The sequence below is a fragment of the Ascaphus truei genome, chromosome 1, assembly GCF_040206685.1.
Source record: "Ascaphus truei isolate aAscTru1 chromosome 1, aAscTru1.hap1, whole genome shotgun sequence".
In the NCBI taxonomy this organism is placed as follows: Eukaryota; Metazoa; Chordata; class Amphibia; order Anura; family Ascaphidae; genus Ascaphus; species Ascaphus truei.
In genome coordinates, this window is record NC_134483.1 from 231,345,096 (window position 1) to 231,362,623 (window position 17,528).

General features: G+C 43.7%; 1 protein-coding gene across 4 annotated transcripts in view; it reads right to left on the reverse strand.

The window, feature by feature from the left end:
• Window positions 1-17,528, reverse strand: part of FER (FER tyrosine kinase) — a 314,315-nt gene that overhangs the window by 101,470 nt on the left and 195,317 nt on the right. For all 4 annotated transcript variants that reach the window (XM_075602032.1, XM_075602017.1, XM_075602010.1 and 1 more), the window contains one exon: window positions 14,268-14,391. In XM_075602032.1, the coding sequence (XP_075458147.1) occupies window positions 14,268-14,391 (124 nt within the window). The remainder of the gene's footprint in view (window positions 1-14,267; window positions 14,392-17,528) is intronic.

Consider the following 17,528-nt stretch of genomic DNA (forward strand, 5'->3'; position numbering starts at 1 on the left):
CTGGCCTGCGGTACCAATCCTGTGACCAAAATAAAAAAATGCCCAATACTTTGAAAGAAATACACCCCCTCCCCCTTACACATACAGTACAGTAATTGGCTAAATTACTATTATCCAGATATGGATAATAGTGCATTTGCCCATTTAAAATAAAACATTAACCAGCAGAAATAAAGTAAATAAAACTTGCACTTACCCCTGCCGACCTGCCACAATGAAGGACGTCCTCATTCACATCACCGTCCATATCCTCTGTTGCCAGAAACAATACAATAAAAAATACAAATCTAATGACCCCTAATCCCTTAATCACCTAAGCGGTTATTAACCGCTATAGTAATTAAGGGGTTAAAGCACACTTCCCCTTATACACACCAAGGAGGCCTAGCCACCATCCCCAGGAAACTACCCCCACCCTCCACCCATTCATTGGTACAGTGGGTACATCATGCTCATATAATATGGGCATGATTTGCTACTATAGCAATAAAATGGTAATGCAAAAAAAAAAAAAAAACAGGCCCAAAATAAAATACATTACAGTACAGTACATAGAAAAATAAACACATAACAAATGTCAATAAAGCAAATGATTGGCGCACAGTGGGTACATCATACCCATATAATATGGGCATGATTTAACACTGTCAGTCAATGGTGAACCTAAAAAAATAAACAACCATCAACAATATCCAATGCAATCAAAACAAATCACCAAATAAACAATAATAAATAAGTAAACACAAAAAAATTACCAGCAATCAATTAAGCAAATACCAAATAAACACCAGAACTGACAATTAAAACACCAAAATAAAATCATCAATAAATAAAAGAAAGCTCCAAATAAACACCATCACTCAAAATCAAAAGACCAAAATAAATAGCAGAAATATTTCAAATCAAAGAACAAAAAAAAATTTAAAAGACATAAAAGAAAGCATTTGCCAAAAAAGCATTGCTTGTTTGCCCTTAAGGGGCATACATACATGTGCAATCAATGGGCAATAAAAAAATAAAAACAAAATGAAAAAACCTGTAAAAGAAAAATAACATATATTCAATGTTTTTTCTTACTTTTAGATGTCTTCACCCTCCGATTCCAGGGGTCTCAGCAAGTTCTCGAACAAATCCCTGATCCAAAACAGCAACGGGCCACAGGTACAGTCAAAATTCATTTTCTTCTTTTTTTATCTTCATCTGTTAATTGTAATCCATTTCTATGAATAGTGTGCGGGAGCAGTAAGTCTCCTGAGCTGAACCGCTTTGATTTCAGCCTCAGGGACCCCTCGGTATGGGGCATCGGTTGTCCGTATCGCCGCCATTTTTCAATTGTCCGCGTCACGTGACCGGGGGATTTAAATCATTAAGGAGATACTGGCACCCCATATCTGAGCCTGTAACTTGGGAAGCAGGGGGTCCCCAAAGCTAAAATCAATGCGGTTCATCTCAGAACATCCCCTGCTCCCGCACACTATTAATAAAAATGACATTAAAGCAGCTTCATTACCATAGCAGCAAGCCGCTACGGTAATAATGAATTTTTTATTGATATGTGTGTTTTGATACTATTGTACATGAGCAGGGGGTCTCCTGAGCTGAACCACATTGGTTTCAGCCTCGGGGCCCCCCAACTTCATGAGATACAGGCTCTGTTATGGGGTGCCGGTTTCCCCCTGCAGGATTTAAATCCCCCGGTCACGTGACACGAGAGATATAAAAGCATAGGAGATACCAGCACCCCATAACGGGGCCTGTATCTCGAGAAGTAGGGGGTCCCGAGGCTGAAACCAATGCGGTTCACCTCAGGAGACCCCCTGCTCATGTACACTTATCAAAAATAATATTTTTAATGCACGATCGCCTGTAAGAGCCTTGTGGGAAAACGCAACGTCGCCATGCAGCTCTTACAGGCTGCATTTTTTTCTATCAGCTATCGTGCTATAGGATTTATAGCGCAATAGCACCGATACAAAAAACAGGTCGTACAAGAATGCATTTTTTTTTTTTAAATCTGACTCTAAAACAATGGCCTTTACTTCTTGGAGAAGGAGAGAGAAAAACTGGCGCACAGCCAGGAGTGGGTCCCAAATGATGTATAAAAATTCTCTCTTTATTGATCCATCATTAAAAAAGAGGTAAACACCCTCCTACGCGTTTCGTGTATAAAATACACTTTATCAAGGAGTCTTCTTAGTGAATCCCGCTTTTGGCTTCATGTTTTAAAGCGTGATAAAAAAAAATGCATAGACATACGCAAAAGCACTGATTTTATTACTGCTTTGTGAATAGGCCCCTTAGTCTGCTGGGATTCGATAGTGCATTCAGGATGTTAGGTTCTGCTCTAATATACAAAGAAGAAAAGATGTCCTCCGGCCCGTTGTCTCAAGTATATATGTTTTAGTCCAAAATAAAAATAAGAGAAGATAGCAATGTATCAATACAGGTTAATTAACCCTTGAAGTTCATACGTTTAAATTCATGCACTTACAATTTTGCATAGGTTGTGTTGTAATTCTTTTCCTATCCGGATTGTCAGAGCTTAATCTAGAAAGGCTAGGTCTCCAATATATAATAGAGTTGCAATGGAAATAGAAGAGAGAGAAGACCAAGGCACAATACATTTATTACAAAAGACTAGATTAAGAACAATATTGCACTTACAGCCAGTATAATCAAAAACAGCGTTTTTGGATAGCTTCCCAGCGTGTGGTAGTAACTCTTTGCTTTGATGGTAAAGTTACTCACATATTGTAGAGTCCACGGTCCCCTTCCGTTGTGAGTCCACTGCGTCTGTCATCTCCGATTTCCTTGAGGGGGGAACACTGCACCTCTCCTACGCCCCTGTACCTTGCACATGTTCAGGGGTGCCGGGAGGAGATATTACAGCAGCAGTGTCTCATTTACACTCGTATTCGTATACAAGTACAGTAACTGCATGGCCAGCAACCAGTAGCTTCACCAAAGGGGAATCCTCACCACACATCACACGTTGTAGGGAGCTATGGTGGCTCAGTAAGGCCAAAAATCTAACATGTTTCGCCAAATGAGACCACATTTTAATAAAAACATATGACCAGCACATATTCCCTCCTGGCCATGCACGTCGCCCTTTTTTTGCTTATTTTCTAGGTAGAATAGTGGTCAACGCTCTTTGGTAGCATTGAACGGGATATGAACCGAAAAGGATGACTTGCGGAATGCTGAAGGTTAAACCAAAAAAAGAAGAAAATGTAAAACAACTTACCGTAATTTTCTTTTCCTGGAACCATGGCAGTGGGCACATAGTTACCCTCCCTTTGTTTGTCTAATGCCTATGTGCCCACTGCCATGGTTCCAGGAAAAGAAAATTACGGTAAGTTGTTTTAAATTTTCTTCTTTCCTCATCACCCTGGCAGTGGGCACCATTGGGACATACCCCAGCAGTGACAAATTTAGGGAGGGATACATAAGAAATAAATCACCAGTCAATGCCGTTATCAGTTTTGACCTTTATTAATTCACTTTACACTTTATTTCACTAGATTGGTGTACCGCAAGGCTCTGTTCTGGGGCCCCTACTCTTCTCAGTGTTCATTAATGATCTTCCCACAGCTTGTAAGGAAGCCTCAATACACATGTATGCAGATGACACAATCCTGTATGCACACAGCCATAGCCTCTCTGACCTTCAACACATACTTCAGTCTGACTTTTTGAGACTCGAAAACTGGATTTCCCAAAACAAACTGTTTTAAACACTGACAAGACGGTAACAATGGTGTTTGGGACCAAGACTAAATTTGTAAAGCTTCCAGTGACTGAGCTCCTGATTAGAACCAACGCTACCACCACCCTAACACCTGTCACTAGTTTTAAATACCTGGGCTTATGGTTTGACTCCCACTTAACATTCGGAATGCACATTGATACCCTGACAACCAAGACCTATGCCAAACTAGGGGTACTTTACAGGAACAAATCCTCCCTAAGTCTCCTGGTCAGAAAGCGTATTGCACAGCAGATGCTAATGCCAATTATTGACTATGGAGACATAGTATATGGCTCGGCTCCTCAAACCCACCTTAGCAAACTTGACACCCTCTACAATTCAATTTGTCGTTTTGTTCTCCAATGCAACTACAACACACATCACTGCGAAATGCTCAAAGAACTAGATTGGTCATCACTAGAGTCTAGGCGCAAAGTTCACCTTTCCTGTCTCACCCTCAAATACTTTCTGGGCAAGCTACCCAGCTACCTGAACAAGCTCCTCACCCCTACCACATGCAGTACCTATCACCTGAGATCAGACTCCAAAAGACTATTCATGGTCCCAAGACTCAACAAAGTATCCGGACGTTCCTCCTTCTCCTTCCGTGCACCCCAAAACTGGAACAACCTACCAGAGACTCTCATATCCACCACCAGCTTAAGTTCTTTCAAATCTAAGGCTGTCTCACACTTTAATCTGGTCTGTAACTGTTTCATACGCGCATAATATATATTTTCTTTAACTGTGCATGCAATGTCTTGTATATAATGTATACCTTGTTCATTTATAACTGTATTTGTAACCATGTATTATTTTGTTTTACTCTGTGCCCAGGACATACTTGAAAACGAGAGGTAACTCTCAATGTATTACTTCCTGGTAAAATATTTTATAAATAAATAAATAAATAAATAAACTACACGGCCAAAGCTTGTGTCAGCTGATGATTGTACGTCTAGTCTGTAGTATTTCAAGAATGAATTGAACGAGGACCAGACTGGTGCTTTGCATATCTGTCCTGGTGTAGCCTGGGCTTTAAATGCCCATGACGTAGACATGGCCCTTGTAGAATGAGCTTTAATGTTTAAAGGTTTATCTTCTCCTTTGCTCTCATAAGCTTTTTTACTACAAGACACTATCCATTGGAAATTGTTGTCTTGGATGCTGCTTGACCTTTCTTCGGTCCTTCTAGTATGATGAATAATCTGTCCGATTTTCTCACATCTCGCATCCTTTCTATGTATACCTTTAGGCATCTCACAACATCTAGTTTGTTTAATCTCTCCTCTTTCTTGTTCTTTGGATCTGGACAGAATGATGGAATCACGATTTCCTGATCCATATGGAACTGTGATACGACCTTTGGCAGGAATTGATGCACTGGTCTGAGAACTGCCTTGTCTTGATGCACGACTAGGAATGGTTCCTTAGCTGATAGTGCCTGTAGTTCTCCCACTCTCCTTGCTGAGGTGATTGCAATCAAGAACGCCATCTTCCATGATAACCATCTAAAACCTATCTCTTGTATAGGTTCGAAAGGAGCTGCCGTTAATACATCCAATACTAGAGACAGGTCCCATGTCGGTACTCTGTTTTTAATTTGAGGTCTTAGTCTTTTAACTGCTTGCAAGAACCGGATGATTAATCTTTCCATTGCCAGATTTCTCTCCAATAAGGCTGATAGTGCAGACACCTGTACTTTCAGAGAGCTGAGGCCACGACCTTTCTCAAATCCCTTTTGCAAAAACTCCACTATTGACACAATTCTTGGTGAGAGGAAATTGTGTCTTTCTTTTGAGCACCAGTCCCGGAAACAAAGCCAGATTCTATGGTACACTTTGATGTGGATCTTTTTCTTGCGTGTAATAGGGTTTGAATTGTTTTGTCTGAACAACCTTTCAACCTCAGTGTTTCCCGCTCAATCGCCATGCCGTCAAGGCCCATTGTTTGGCGTTCGGATGGCATATTGGCCCCTGTCGCATAAGTCCTTTGCGATCTGGTATGTGCCATGGTATATCCACTGCCATATTTACCAAGTGTGTGAACCAAGGCCTTCTTGGTGCCATCAATATCACTTTCGCTTGGTCTTCCCTGATTTTCCTGATTGTTTTCGGAATTAGGGGAATTGGGGGAAACAGGTATGCCAACTTCAAATCCCATTTGTTGGTTCACTGCGAACCTTAGGAATCTTTGGTGTCTCCTTGATACGGGCACGTGTAGATAAGCATCCCTTAAATCTATCGATACCATCCAGTCTCCTGGTTGTACCTCCTGAATGATCAGGTTCAAAGATACCATCTTGAATTTTCTTATTTTCAAGAATGAATTTACCTTTCTTAGGTCTAGGATTGCTCTGTAATCTCCTGAAGACTTTTGTACTAGGAATATTCTGGAATAAATTCCACCTGAGGTACCTTCATTATTACTTCTGCTTGTAGTAATTTTTTAAAAAACTGAATTCATTTGCCTTCTTTTTGCCTTGGACTGTACACTTGTTGTTAGGCATATATTTCTTTTTGGCATTTCTTTGAACTCAATGCTGTACACCAGACAAATGGTTTCCAATACCCATTTGTCCTGTATTGTTTGGGCCCATGCTGCAGAAAACTGCGTCAGTCTTCCTCCCACTGGCAACTGCTGGGCGCTTTGACCTTCATGCGAATTTGTTCTTGGCAAATGATCCTCTTCCTCTGGCGCCTCGAAAAAGCCGGTTCTGACCGCCTCTCCATGTTGTTTGCCTTGAAAACGATCTGCCAGGTCTATATGTTTTTGTCTCCTTGTACTGATGTCTATTAAACTGCTGAAAACCGAATCTTCTGTTCCTTTTTTCCTGGGGCAAAAAACTACTCTTACCTCCTGATGCTTTTGTTATTATAGCATCCAGCTTGTTGCCAAACAGGAATTCTCCCTCAAACGGTAATCCGCATAAGCTATTCTTTGACGCTGCGTCCGCCATCCATTGTCTGAGCCATAACGCCCTTCTCGCTGACACAGCTAAGGCCATAGATTTAGCTGCTAATCTGACCACATCCAAAGAAGCCTCCACTATGTAGTCTGTCGCCCATTTTACTTCAGACAGCGCCTTCAGGATAGAACTTCTTTTTACACCTTTGTCTAGTGCCTCTTCTATGTTGGCAATCCAGACACGCATTGCCCTTGCTGCTGATGTAGTTGCTATGGCTGGTTTACAGGCTGTTCCCGCTGTGACGTATGCCTTTTTAAATACGTACTCAATTTTCCTATCCATAGCGTCCTTCAAGGATGCAAATTCTTCTATTGGGATCGTGGTCTTTTTTACTATTCTGGATATAGCAGTATCCACCTTTGGGCTGACATCCCAAAATTTGACCTCATCCTGTGGAAACGGATACATTTTCCCAAATCTTTTAGGTGTAAATACTTTAGCGTCTGGCCACGCCAGGTCTGTTTGAATAAGGTCCGTAATCACCTGATGTATAGGAAAAACTCTTTTTTTCTGTCTTGACCCAAACAGTTTATCTTTCCTGTGGGTCAATTCTTCAGTATCTTCTAATTCTAAAGCCTGTCTCGTGGCTTTGATGAGCGGGTCCACCATTTCTACATCAAATTCAGATTCATTCTCCTGAATATCCTGATCTGATGAATCCAATTCACCTTCTGACACCTGAAAGCATTCTATGTCAGATTCATCGGATGAAAAACCTTTTCCCTTATCCAAACTGGTTTGGGATCTTGATCTTTTTGCGCAGGGTTAACTGCTTGCTGAACAGCAGCATCCACACTCTGTTTAATTGCCTCCTTCATTATTACAAGGAAGGTGCTCATCTGCTCGTTAGAATCCCCAGCTGCTGCCTTAAGACAATCTTCACACAGCTTCTTTCCCATCAGAACTGGCTTCTCGCATGCAGCGCACCATTTAGTCTTTTTAGTGACTTTTCTCTTATGCTGCAGGGATTCCCCAGTACCCTTTGAAGTTTCTGCTTCCGGAAGGGTAACCACCGAGCTATTTTAATAAAAACAAAATAAATACTAAATATACACCCTAATGTATATAGATCCTCTCTCTTTCCCATGTAGTACTAAAACTAAGGGCTCACCTAGTCTTGGGAACTGAACCTTTAGGAGTCTCCATCTTAAAATTCATATCCAGCACTTGGCTTCTCCCTGCTGAGCGTTCCATGCTGCAGCTTTTCTTTCACACACACACACACACAGTGTGTCCGTCGCTCCTATGACGTCACCACAGTGCTCATGCACGTCTTGCGTGTCTGTGCACGCATCCGCCGGCCGGAACGTGACGCGCGCACTCCCATGCACTGTTCCCTCTACCGCAGTGTTCCAGATGCAAGTGCGGTCAATCTGAGCCTTTACACGGCTCGCAGCTGCGACTGCTCTCCCCCCCCCCCCCCGCGTGTACCAGGCTCCTGGGGGTTCATTCTGCCGCAGCGTTCCAGATGCTAGTGCGGTCAATATGAGCCTTCACACGGCTCGCAGCTGAGGCTGCTTCCCCCACCCGCGCGTGACCGGGTTCCTGGGGGTTCCCCCGACTCCTGGGGGTCTCCGTCTTGCCATCCTCAGGGGCGCGTCGATCGGAGCTTCAGGGCAGAGAGGTTGAGATCCCTGGATCGCTGCACAAAATGCAGTTAGGTGAGTCTGTTAGAAAATAAAAAATCCTACTCCTAGCTGTAAGGACAGGAAAAAGACTAAGGTGCAGGTAGAGGGAGGGGCCTTTTATGGCCTACCTGCAAAAGTCTATTTCCTGTCCTACCCAGAGTGAGAAGGGATTAACCCAAAGGTGCCCACTGCCAGGGTGATCAGGAAAATAATGTACTGTGGTATTACCATACAATCTCAACACTTAACTATTGCTGTGATGCCGCCTTTATTTTTTATATTTGCTGTAACCTCACTTATTTTCAAATTATGCACTTCCTTCCACCAGTCTCCTTATGTCTCTAACTCTATTCATATATCTCCATCTCTCCTTTCTTCCCCACTTCTCAGTTCACATGAACTCCTTTCTTACCTGCGCCCTCTGTCACCCCACAGCTATACACCTTGCACTAAAACACACCCCTACAATTCATCCTCACACATTCTCTTTCTGTCCATGCTTCTCCTCCTTGCTTATGGGGATATCTCTCCCAATCCTGGTCCCTGCCTTATTTCTACTTGCTCTCGTCCTCGCCTCCCACATGCAACTTCTACTCATTCTGGTGTCAACCCCTCCAACCTCATACCCATCCCCTGCCACCCTCCCTTTCTCCTGTGCCCTTTGGAATGCTCGCTCCCTCTCTAACAAGTTCCTCTCTGTGCATGACTTCTTTCTCTCTCACTCCCTGCTTCTCTTTGCTATAACTGAGACCTGGCTCACTCAGTCTGACTCTGCTCTGGAAGCTGCCCTCTCCTACGGTGGCCTTTCCTTCTCCCACACTCCACGACCTGATGGCAGGGGAGGAGGCGTGGGGCTCCTGCTCTCCTCTCTCTGCCGTTACCGAACTCTTCCTATTCCTCCCTCTCTTGCTTTTCCCTCCTTTGAGGTTCACACAGTCCAGATCTTCTCTCCTCTCCCTGTCCACGTGGCGGTCATCTATCGCCCACCTACCTCTACTCATCCCCCTTCTGCCTTTCTCTCTCACTTTGAATCCTGGCTCTCTTTCTTTCTCTCCTCAGACTCCTCTGTTCTTCTCCTTGGGGACTTCAATTGCCACATTGATGACCCCTCTCTCCCTTGGGCTTCCCGCTTTCTTTCTCTAACCTCTTCTTTTGGCCTTCAACAGTGGACTGCAGCCAGCACCCACAAGGATGGCCACTATTTAGACCTGGTTTTCACTAAAAACTTCTCTCTCTCCAATTTCTCCATTTCCCCTTTTCCTCTCTCTGACCATCACCTCATCTCATTCTCTCTCTCTCGCTTCTCCCCTTCTCCACCTCCGTCTACCCCCCCCCGGTTTTGCAGAAACCTGCGCTCTATTCACTTACCTGACTTCGAGTCCACTTTACACTCCTCCCTCTCCTCTGCTACAGACCCTGACAACCTGGTCAGGAACTACAACTCTGCCTTGTCCTCGTCTCTTGATCTACATGCCCCGCTTTCTCTCTGCCGCACTCGCCCTTCTAACCCTAGACCATGCTGCGTTCTTCCACTCGTTCCTCTGAACGCCTCTGGAGGAAATCTCATACTCTCGCAGACTTCCTTCACTACAAATTTATGCTATCCTGTTTCAACTCTGCCCTCTCGCAAGCTAAACAAGCCTACTTTTCTTCACTAATCAACATGCACAAGTCTAACCCACGCCGACTGTTCTCTGTCTTTGATACTCTACTCAAACCACCCTCAGCTGCCTCTCCTTCCTCCATCTCCGCTCAGGACTTTGCTGACTATTTTAAGGAAAAGGTGGAATCCATACGTCAGAACACCCCCCTCTGTTTCTTCCTCCCATCCTACACCTCTTCCTAACTCTCCTCCTGCCTTCCTTGACTCTTTTTCCACTGTCTCAGAGGAGGATGTGTCGCTGTTGATCGCCTCTTCTCCCTCTACCACTTGCCCTCTTGACCCCATTCCCTCCCATCTCCTAAAACCTCTTGCTCCTACTATAATCCCTACGCTCACACACATTTTTAACTCCTCCCTCTGCTCTGGAACCTTTCCATCCTCCTTCAAACATGCAACAGTCATACCATTACTCAAAAACAGCACGCTTGACTCTACCTGTCTTTCTAACTATCGACCTGTCTCCCTCTTGCCTTTTGCCTCTAAACTCCTTGAACGTCTTGTATTCTCTCGCTTGCTCCATTTTCTCAACACCTATTCTCTCCTAGACCCTCTACAATCTGGCTTCCGCACTGCTCACTCCACGGAAACAGCCCTCACTAAAATAACGGACAACCTCCATGCTGCCAAAGACAGAGGTCATTACACTCTGCTCATATTACTCGACCTCTCTGCAGCATTTGACACCGTGGACTCCATATTCTTGGTATTCGGAAAAAAGCTCTATCCTGGATCTCATCTTACCTCTCCCTCGTACTTTCAGTGTCTCTTTTGCTAACACCTCTTCCTCCTCTATTGATCTCTCTGTGGGGGTACCCCAGGGCTCTGTCCTGGGACCTCTTCTCTTTTCTCTGTATACACTCTCTCTAGGTAACCTAATAACATCTTTTGGGTTTAATTATCACCTCTATGCTGACGACACACAAATATACTTTTCAACACCCGACCTTACACCTGCTGTACAAACCAAAGTTTCTTAATGTCTCTCTGCTATATCATCCTGGATGGCCCTCCGCCGCCTTAAACTCAACATGGCTAAAACAGAGCTCCTCATACTTCCTCCCAAACCAGGCCCTACTACCTCCTTCCACATTACTGTTGGAACTACGATCATTCACCCAGTAGCCCAAGCACGCTGCCTAGGGATCACACTCGACTCCTCTCTCACATTCGCCCCTCACATTCAAAACCTGTCGCTTTTTCCTCCGCAATATAACAAAGATACGCCCTTTCCTCTGTTGCTCAACTGCTAGAACTCTGACTCAGGCCCTCATTCTCTCCCGTCTTGATTACTGTAACCTCCTGCTGCCCGCCTTCCTGCCTCTCACCTGTCTCCCCTACAATCTATCCTAAACGCTGCTGCCAGAATCTCTCTACTCTTTCCGAGATCTGTCTCAGCATCTCCCCTCATGAAATCCCTCTTCTGGCTTCCGATCAAATCCCGCATCTCACACTCCATTCTTCTCCTCACTTTTAAAGCTTTACACTCTTCTGCTCCGCCTTACATCTCAGCCCTTATTTCTCGCTATACACCATCCCAACTCTTGCGTTCTTCTCAAGGATGTCTTCTTTCTACCCCCTTTGTATCTGAAGCCCTCTCCCGCCTTAAACCTTTTTCACTGACTGCCCCACACCTCTGGAATGTCCTTCCCCTCAGTACCCGACTAGCACCCTCTCTATTCACCTTTAAGACCCAACTTAAGACACACTTGCTTAAAGAAGCATATGAATAGCACTGTGGATATTCTGAACACATGATACATAAAGCTTGGCCCCCTGCAGACACACTTACCAGAACTCCCTCCTACTGTCTCTGTACGTTCTCCCTACCTACCAATTAGACTGTAAGCTCCTCGGGGCAGGGACTACTCTTCCTTAATGTCTAAAGCACTTATTCCCATGATCTGTTATTTATATTATCTGTTATTTATTTGATTACCACGTGTATTACTGCTGTGAAGCGCTATGTACATTAATGGCGCTATATAAATAAAGACATACAATACAATACAATGTTCCCAGATGGACAGCCCTTACTCAGGAGTTCCAGGCCAGTCGTGACCATTTGACTACATCAATTATGTATGTTTAGAGTGTAGCGGACGTAAGTAAGTACAGCTCAACCCCCTTATAACGCTGTGCTGGGGGTCCAAAGAATCACATCGCGTTATAAGCGGATCGCGATAGAAATAATGCACAATTGTATGCATTGTACAAGAAAGTATTTAAGACACCAATAATCGTGTTGTAAAGTATTCATAAATACGAAAATTGGGAGCCACGCTTGCATCGTGTTATAAGCGGATTTGCGTTGTAACGAATCGCGTTATAACGGGGTTGAGCTGTACTGTACGTATGTACGTCCAAAAGAGACCATGCGATACAGGAAATATAATACATTAAGTGTAACAAACAAAATCAGACAATAGGAAAGGAAATCCCTGCCCGGAGAGCTTCGTAATGTTGCTAGGTCTTTTTTTTGTTCTATTATCATTGTGCCCCTCTTCTTCCCCCACACCCCCCAACCCTTTTATTTCTATTCAAAACCTGTATCATTGTACGGTCTGGGTGTCTTGTGCTTCAGTGTGTGAAGTTTCATACGGTTAAAAACCGTATGTAGGTTTCTGCTATAAAGCATATAATGTCACAATACAAAAAAACTTAAATAAAACATGCCTACAGTCTTTTGACCTAAGTCAAGAAAAAATATGTTTTACTAACCAGTTTAATACAGTAGTCATACATTATTTTTCGAGACCGAGTTTTTACTTAACATTACATAACATCATCCCGGGGGTATAAATATCGCTGCCGCGACAGCAGATGTTTAAGAAAAACAATTCTGATAGCTACGTATGACCAAGTCTTCAGTTAAAGCAATGCAATTGAATAAATATCCAACAGAGTTTTAAAATGTTTTAATGTCTATTACAAAAAATGTAAAATAAAATGAGCTACACTGATGGATTACTCCAGGGGCTCCAACTTTGTGTGTGTTTTTGTGGAAAACATTCAATTCAGTAAAACTCTCTAAAAGAGAGTCTAGAATATATGAATGTACTTGAATGGTAGTTCATCATCAGTAAGAAATGCCACTGGCATTCAACTGATTAAACTCACTACAGTAAAGTCTCACATTGCCTGTAAGTCTTATTAATCTATCCGATTTGGTAAATCTGTTACAAGATGTCTCATAACACTATGACAGAAAAGACAGCAGAAAGATGACTTGAGGGGTGTTGAGATTAAAATAAACCTTAAATTACAGATATCACACTTTTTTTTATTATTGCGGTAATAAAAGTTAAGAGCCTCCTTTACAGATCCGAACAGTGAAACCCCCTGGTGTGCTGTAAACGTTAAGAGGTCCAATTAGACCATACGGCTCAAGAGATCCATCTCCAGTGTTAAATGAACACCACATGGCAATTTCCCAAAAATAGGCATTTCATTCCACAATTATTTGTTTACATTGTGACTGGCGTGTTTGTTTTCCCTAATGAAAAATTGCTTTGATTTTTCCACACAAATCTCTGCTATTGAACAAGACATAGTGAAAATTAGAGAAAATATATCAAGTATGAAGGAAGAATAAGCCAACCATTATGTAAAGTCTGTGTACCTTGGTACAGGCTTGAATGGATACCAATTCAGAACTTTAACCCCTATAGTGTTAACAACAAGTTGTAATGTAGGGACTGCACAAGCAATTACCGGATTATAAAATGAAGTGCTGCAAACAAAACCATGAAATCTCATGTATGATCAATGTTACGTGTCCTTTTTTCCAAAATGTGGACAACCAAATACAGCCAAATAACCATAGGAAAAAAATAGAAAGGTTTTCAGACTTATTTTCAATGCACATAAATACGGCATTAGAAGGTAATATATGGTATGAAATAAGGTCTGAAATAAAAACTTGCATACCTACAAGTTGCTAAAAGAAAAAAGGAAATAAAACAAGATACACTGTACATCTTTTTCCCTTATGTGACAATGAATACAATGTTAAAGCATTTTATATTTGAAGTTAAGATTCAAACTTTGACACTTCAACTGCATCTCTATGCATGTGCATCTCTATATATATATATATATATATATATATATATATATATATATATATATATATATATATATATATATATATATATATATGCATATACACAGTATACACAATATATTACCTGAAAGCTCACTCAGCAGAACAAATTAACCCTGTGTTTAAAAGGACATTTAAAAAAAAAATCTTCATACCTGTGGATGCAGTTTTTAGATTCAAGATAAGCCATCCCAGAAGCAGCATCTAAGGAAAATTTCACTAGCTGTTTGGGCTTCATATCATCCTTCTTCTTTCTTAAAAAGGAAAGGAAATCACCACCTAGAGAAACAGACAGATGGACAATGAGACATGACAGTAATGAGACTTGCATTTAATCTCTCATTAGAAACAGCCGACTGCACAAGCATTACACCATCATCCATCCTATTCAACCAATTTGTGCAAACAGAGTGAAAAAATGAAAAGACCACATTTCTAGTAACATGAAAATACCCAAAACATCTCTTACTCGAATGGCTTTTAATTAAAAGCGATACAAAAAGTCACATGTATCATATCTGTATGTGTGTGTTGTAGATTCACTACCTACACTAATTCACTCTTCTAACAATATGCAACTTGGTGAATAACAAGTTCCAACATGGTGCCAATCGGACACGCTCACATTTTGTTTGTTTCTAACATATTTTAATACATTAATCACACTCGTTATAAGATTTTTACGAAACACCATTGCTAACTAGAGGTTTGCAGTGCAAGCATGTAACTTTCAGAAACTTGAACAGGGGTCTCCAAACTCCGTCCTCAAGGGCCGCCAAGAGGCCGGCTTTTATGGATATCCCTGTTTCAGTCAAAGATTGAGCCACCTGTGCTTAAACAGGGATATCCATAAAAGCCGGCCTGTTGGCGGCCCTTGAGGACTGAGTTTGGAGACCCCTGCACTAGAAGATCCTTCATCTTCTAGAGCAGGGGTGAACAAACTTTTTACGTCGCATCCCGTTTTTCATTCATGCCGTGAGTAGCACCCAACTGCCTGATGTTCACATGAAAAAGGTTTCCGCACCTCTGTGCTAGAGCAGGGGTGCGCCAACTTTTCCGTGCGCATCCCTATGGCTCATGAGCCACCCCCCCACCCCCCTGCTCGGCCCAGTATCAAATGACGTGCGGGGTCACTTGACGTTATATTGCCATGATGACGTGATGTCACATGACCCCACGGCGTCATTTGACTGCCACGCCCCCCCCCCGGAAATCTTGTGCTACCCAGTTTGCGCACCCCTGTTCTAGAGTATAAACCAAGCTGCCATATACTGCAATAATTGCCTGCTTCCAGAGTATGACTGCAGCAGTTACATGCCACATTTCTAGTAGAGATGAAGAGGCGGTCAAGAAAATGCCATCTTAAAAGGATGCAGTGTGTTCTCAAGCAGGAAATAAGAGTGAGGCTCAAGTACAATAAAGGAAGCTTCCCCCTTATACCTCAACCCCCACCCTGACCTCCCTGATAACCAGACTAATCCATATGGAGAAAGACACCCTGCCGACCTTGTTGGGTTTACCAGTACCTATAACCCCTCCATTGGCTGCATGGTCTAACTCAGGGGTGAGCAAACTTTTTATGCCGAGCCCCCCTTTTCATCCATAAAATTTCTCGGGCCCCCCCTGCCTGATGTAATCAAATTAAAAAAAAAAAAAAAACCTTTATTAAACAGTATACAATATAAGTCCAAATATGTTTAAATACTTGCATATTTCAACAGCTCGCGCTTGCAAAATTAGGCTGCGTCCACGCTGCCACTGAGAGCGGTGACATCACCAACTCTCCAAGCATGAGCACAGAGTGTCCTGCATAATTTTGCAAGCGTGGATCGGGGCTGTGTGTGTGTGTGTGTGTGTGTGTGTGTGTGTGTGTGTGTGTGTGTGTGTGTGTGTGTGTGTGTGTGTGTGTGTGTGTGTGTGTGTGTGTGTGTGTGTGTGTGTGTGTGTGTGTGTATTGACTGCTGCTGAGCGCACAAAGTCAATTTTGTTTGTCTCCCCAAGCGCCAAGCTTGGGAGAGCGTACGTGCACAAAGGCAATCCTTTGGGGTGGCATTCATCCACCTCTTTGCTACCTCCCTTCCCTCTCCCCCCCCCTTTTTTTTCTTCCTTCCCCTCCATGCTTTTTGTCTTGCTATCCCCACTGTCATCAAAAATACCTACCTACAGTATTATTTATTTTTTCCCGTTTTCAAGTTTTTTTTTTTACATTATTTCTGTACATTCATAGTATGATTGATATAGTGGCAGCCTACCCTTTCACTTGCAGAGGATCGCAGCGAAGCAGGTTGCCAGCGGAGGAGAGCAGGAACACAGCGCTATTGCAGGGCAGACACCAAAGGAGGGGCGTTTCACTTCACCGTGCTCGGGCGTGCTCCTCCCCGTACCTCTGAAGCCCCTGCGTGTGCGCTCACACACCATCACGTTGCCGCCACCTGCACTATCTTGTTCAGCCACCCACACACATCTTTGGCTGCCCGCCCGTGCACATCTTCTTGGCCGCCCCTCGCGCACAGTGTCTGCCGGCCCGCGCACCCAGTTTTCGTCGCACGCCGCCTGCGCCCCCCTAAATAATCTTGCGCCTCATTGCCCCCCCAGTTTGCGCACCACTGCATTACAACACACACTCTCTCAATCAAATCACCACATACACAGACTCACCACACACACTCAATCAATCACCACACACACTCAATCCCCCTCCCACACACACACACTCAATCCCTGCCCCCCCCCCACACACACACCACACACACACTCAATCCCCCCCCACACACACACTCAATCCCCCCCCCCACACACACACACAATCCCCCCCCACACACACACACACACACACTCAATCCCCCCCCCACACACACACACTCAATCCCCACACACACTCAATCCCCACACACACTCAATCCCCCCCACACACACTCAATCCCCCCCCACACACACACAATCCCCCCCCCACACACTCAATCCCCCCCACACACACAAACTCGATCCCCACACACACAATCCCCCCCACACACACAATCTCCCCCACACACTCAATCCCCCCCACACACACACACAATCCCCCCCCACACACACACAAACTTAATCCCCACACACAATCCCCCCCCCACACACACACACAATCCCCCCACACACACACACACACAAACTCAATCCCCCCTACATACACACAAACTCAATCCCCCCCCCACACACACACAAACTCAATACACACACACAATACACACACACAATACACACACAAAATACACACACAATACACACACTCTTTCTCCTGGGGGGGCGACATGCTCCGATCCCCCAACACCCCATGCTGCTGAAAACTGGTGCAGGAAGCAGACAGGAAGAGGAGGGGGGTTTGTCTGTGTGCAGAGAGAAGCCCCGCCCCCTCTGCAAGACACAGACACATAGAAGCA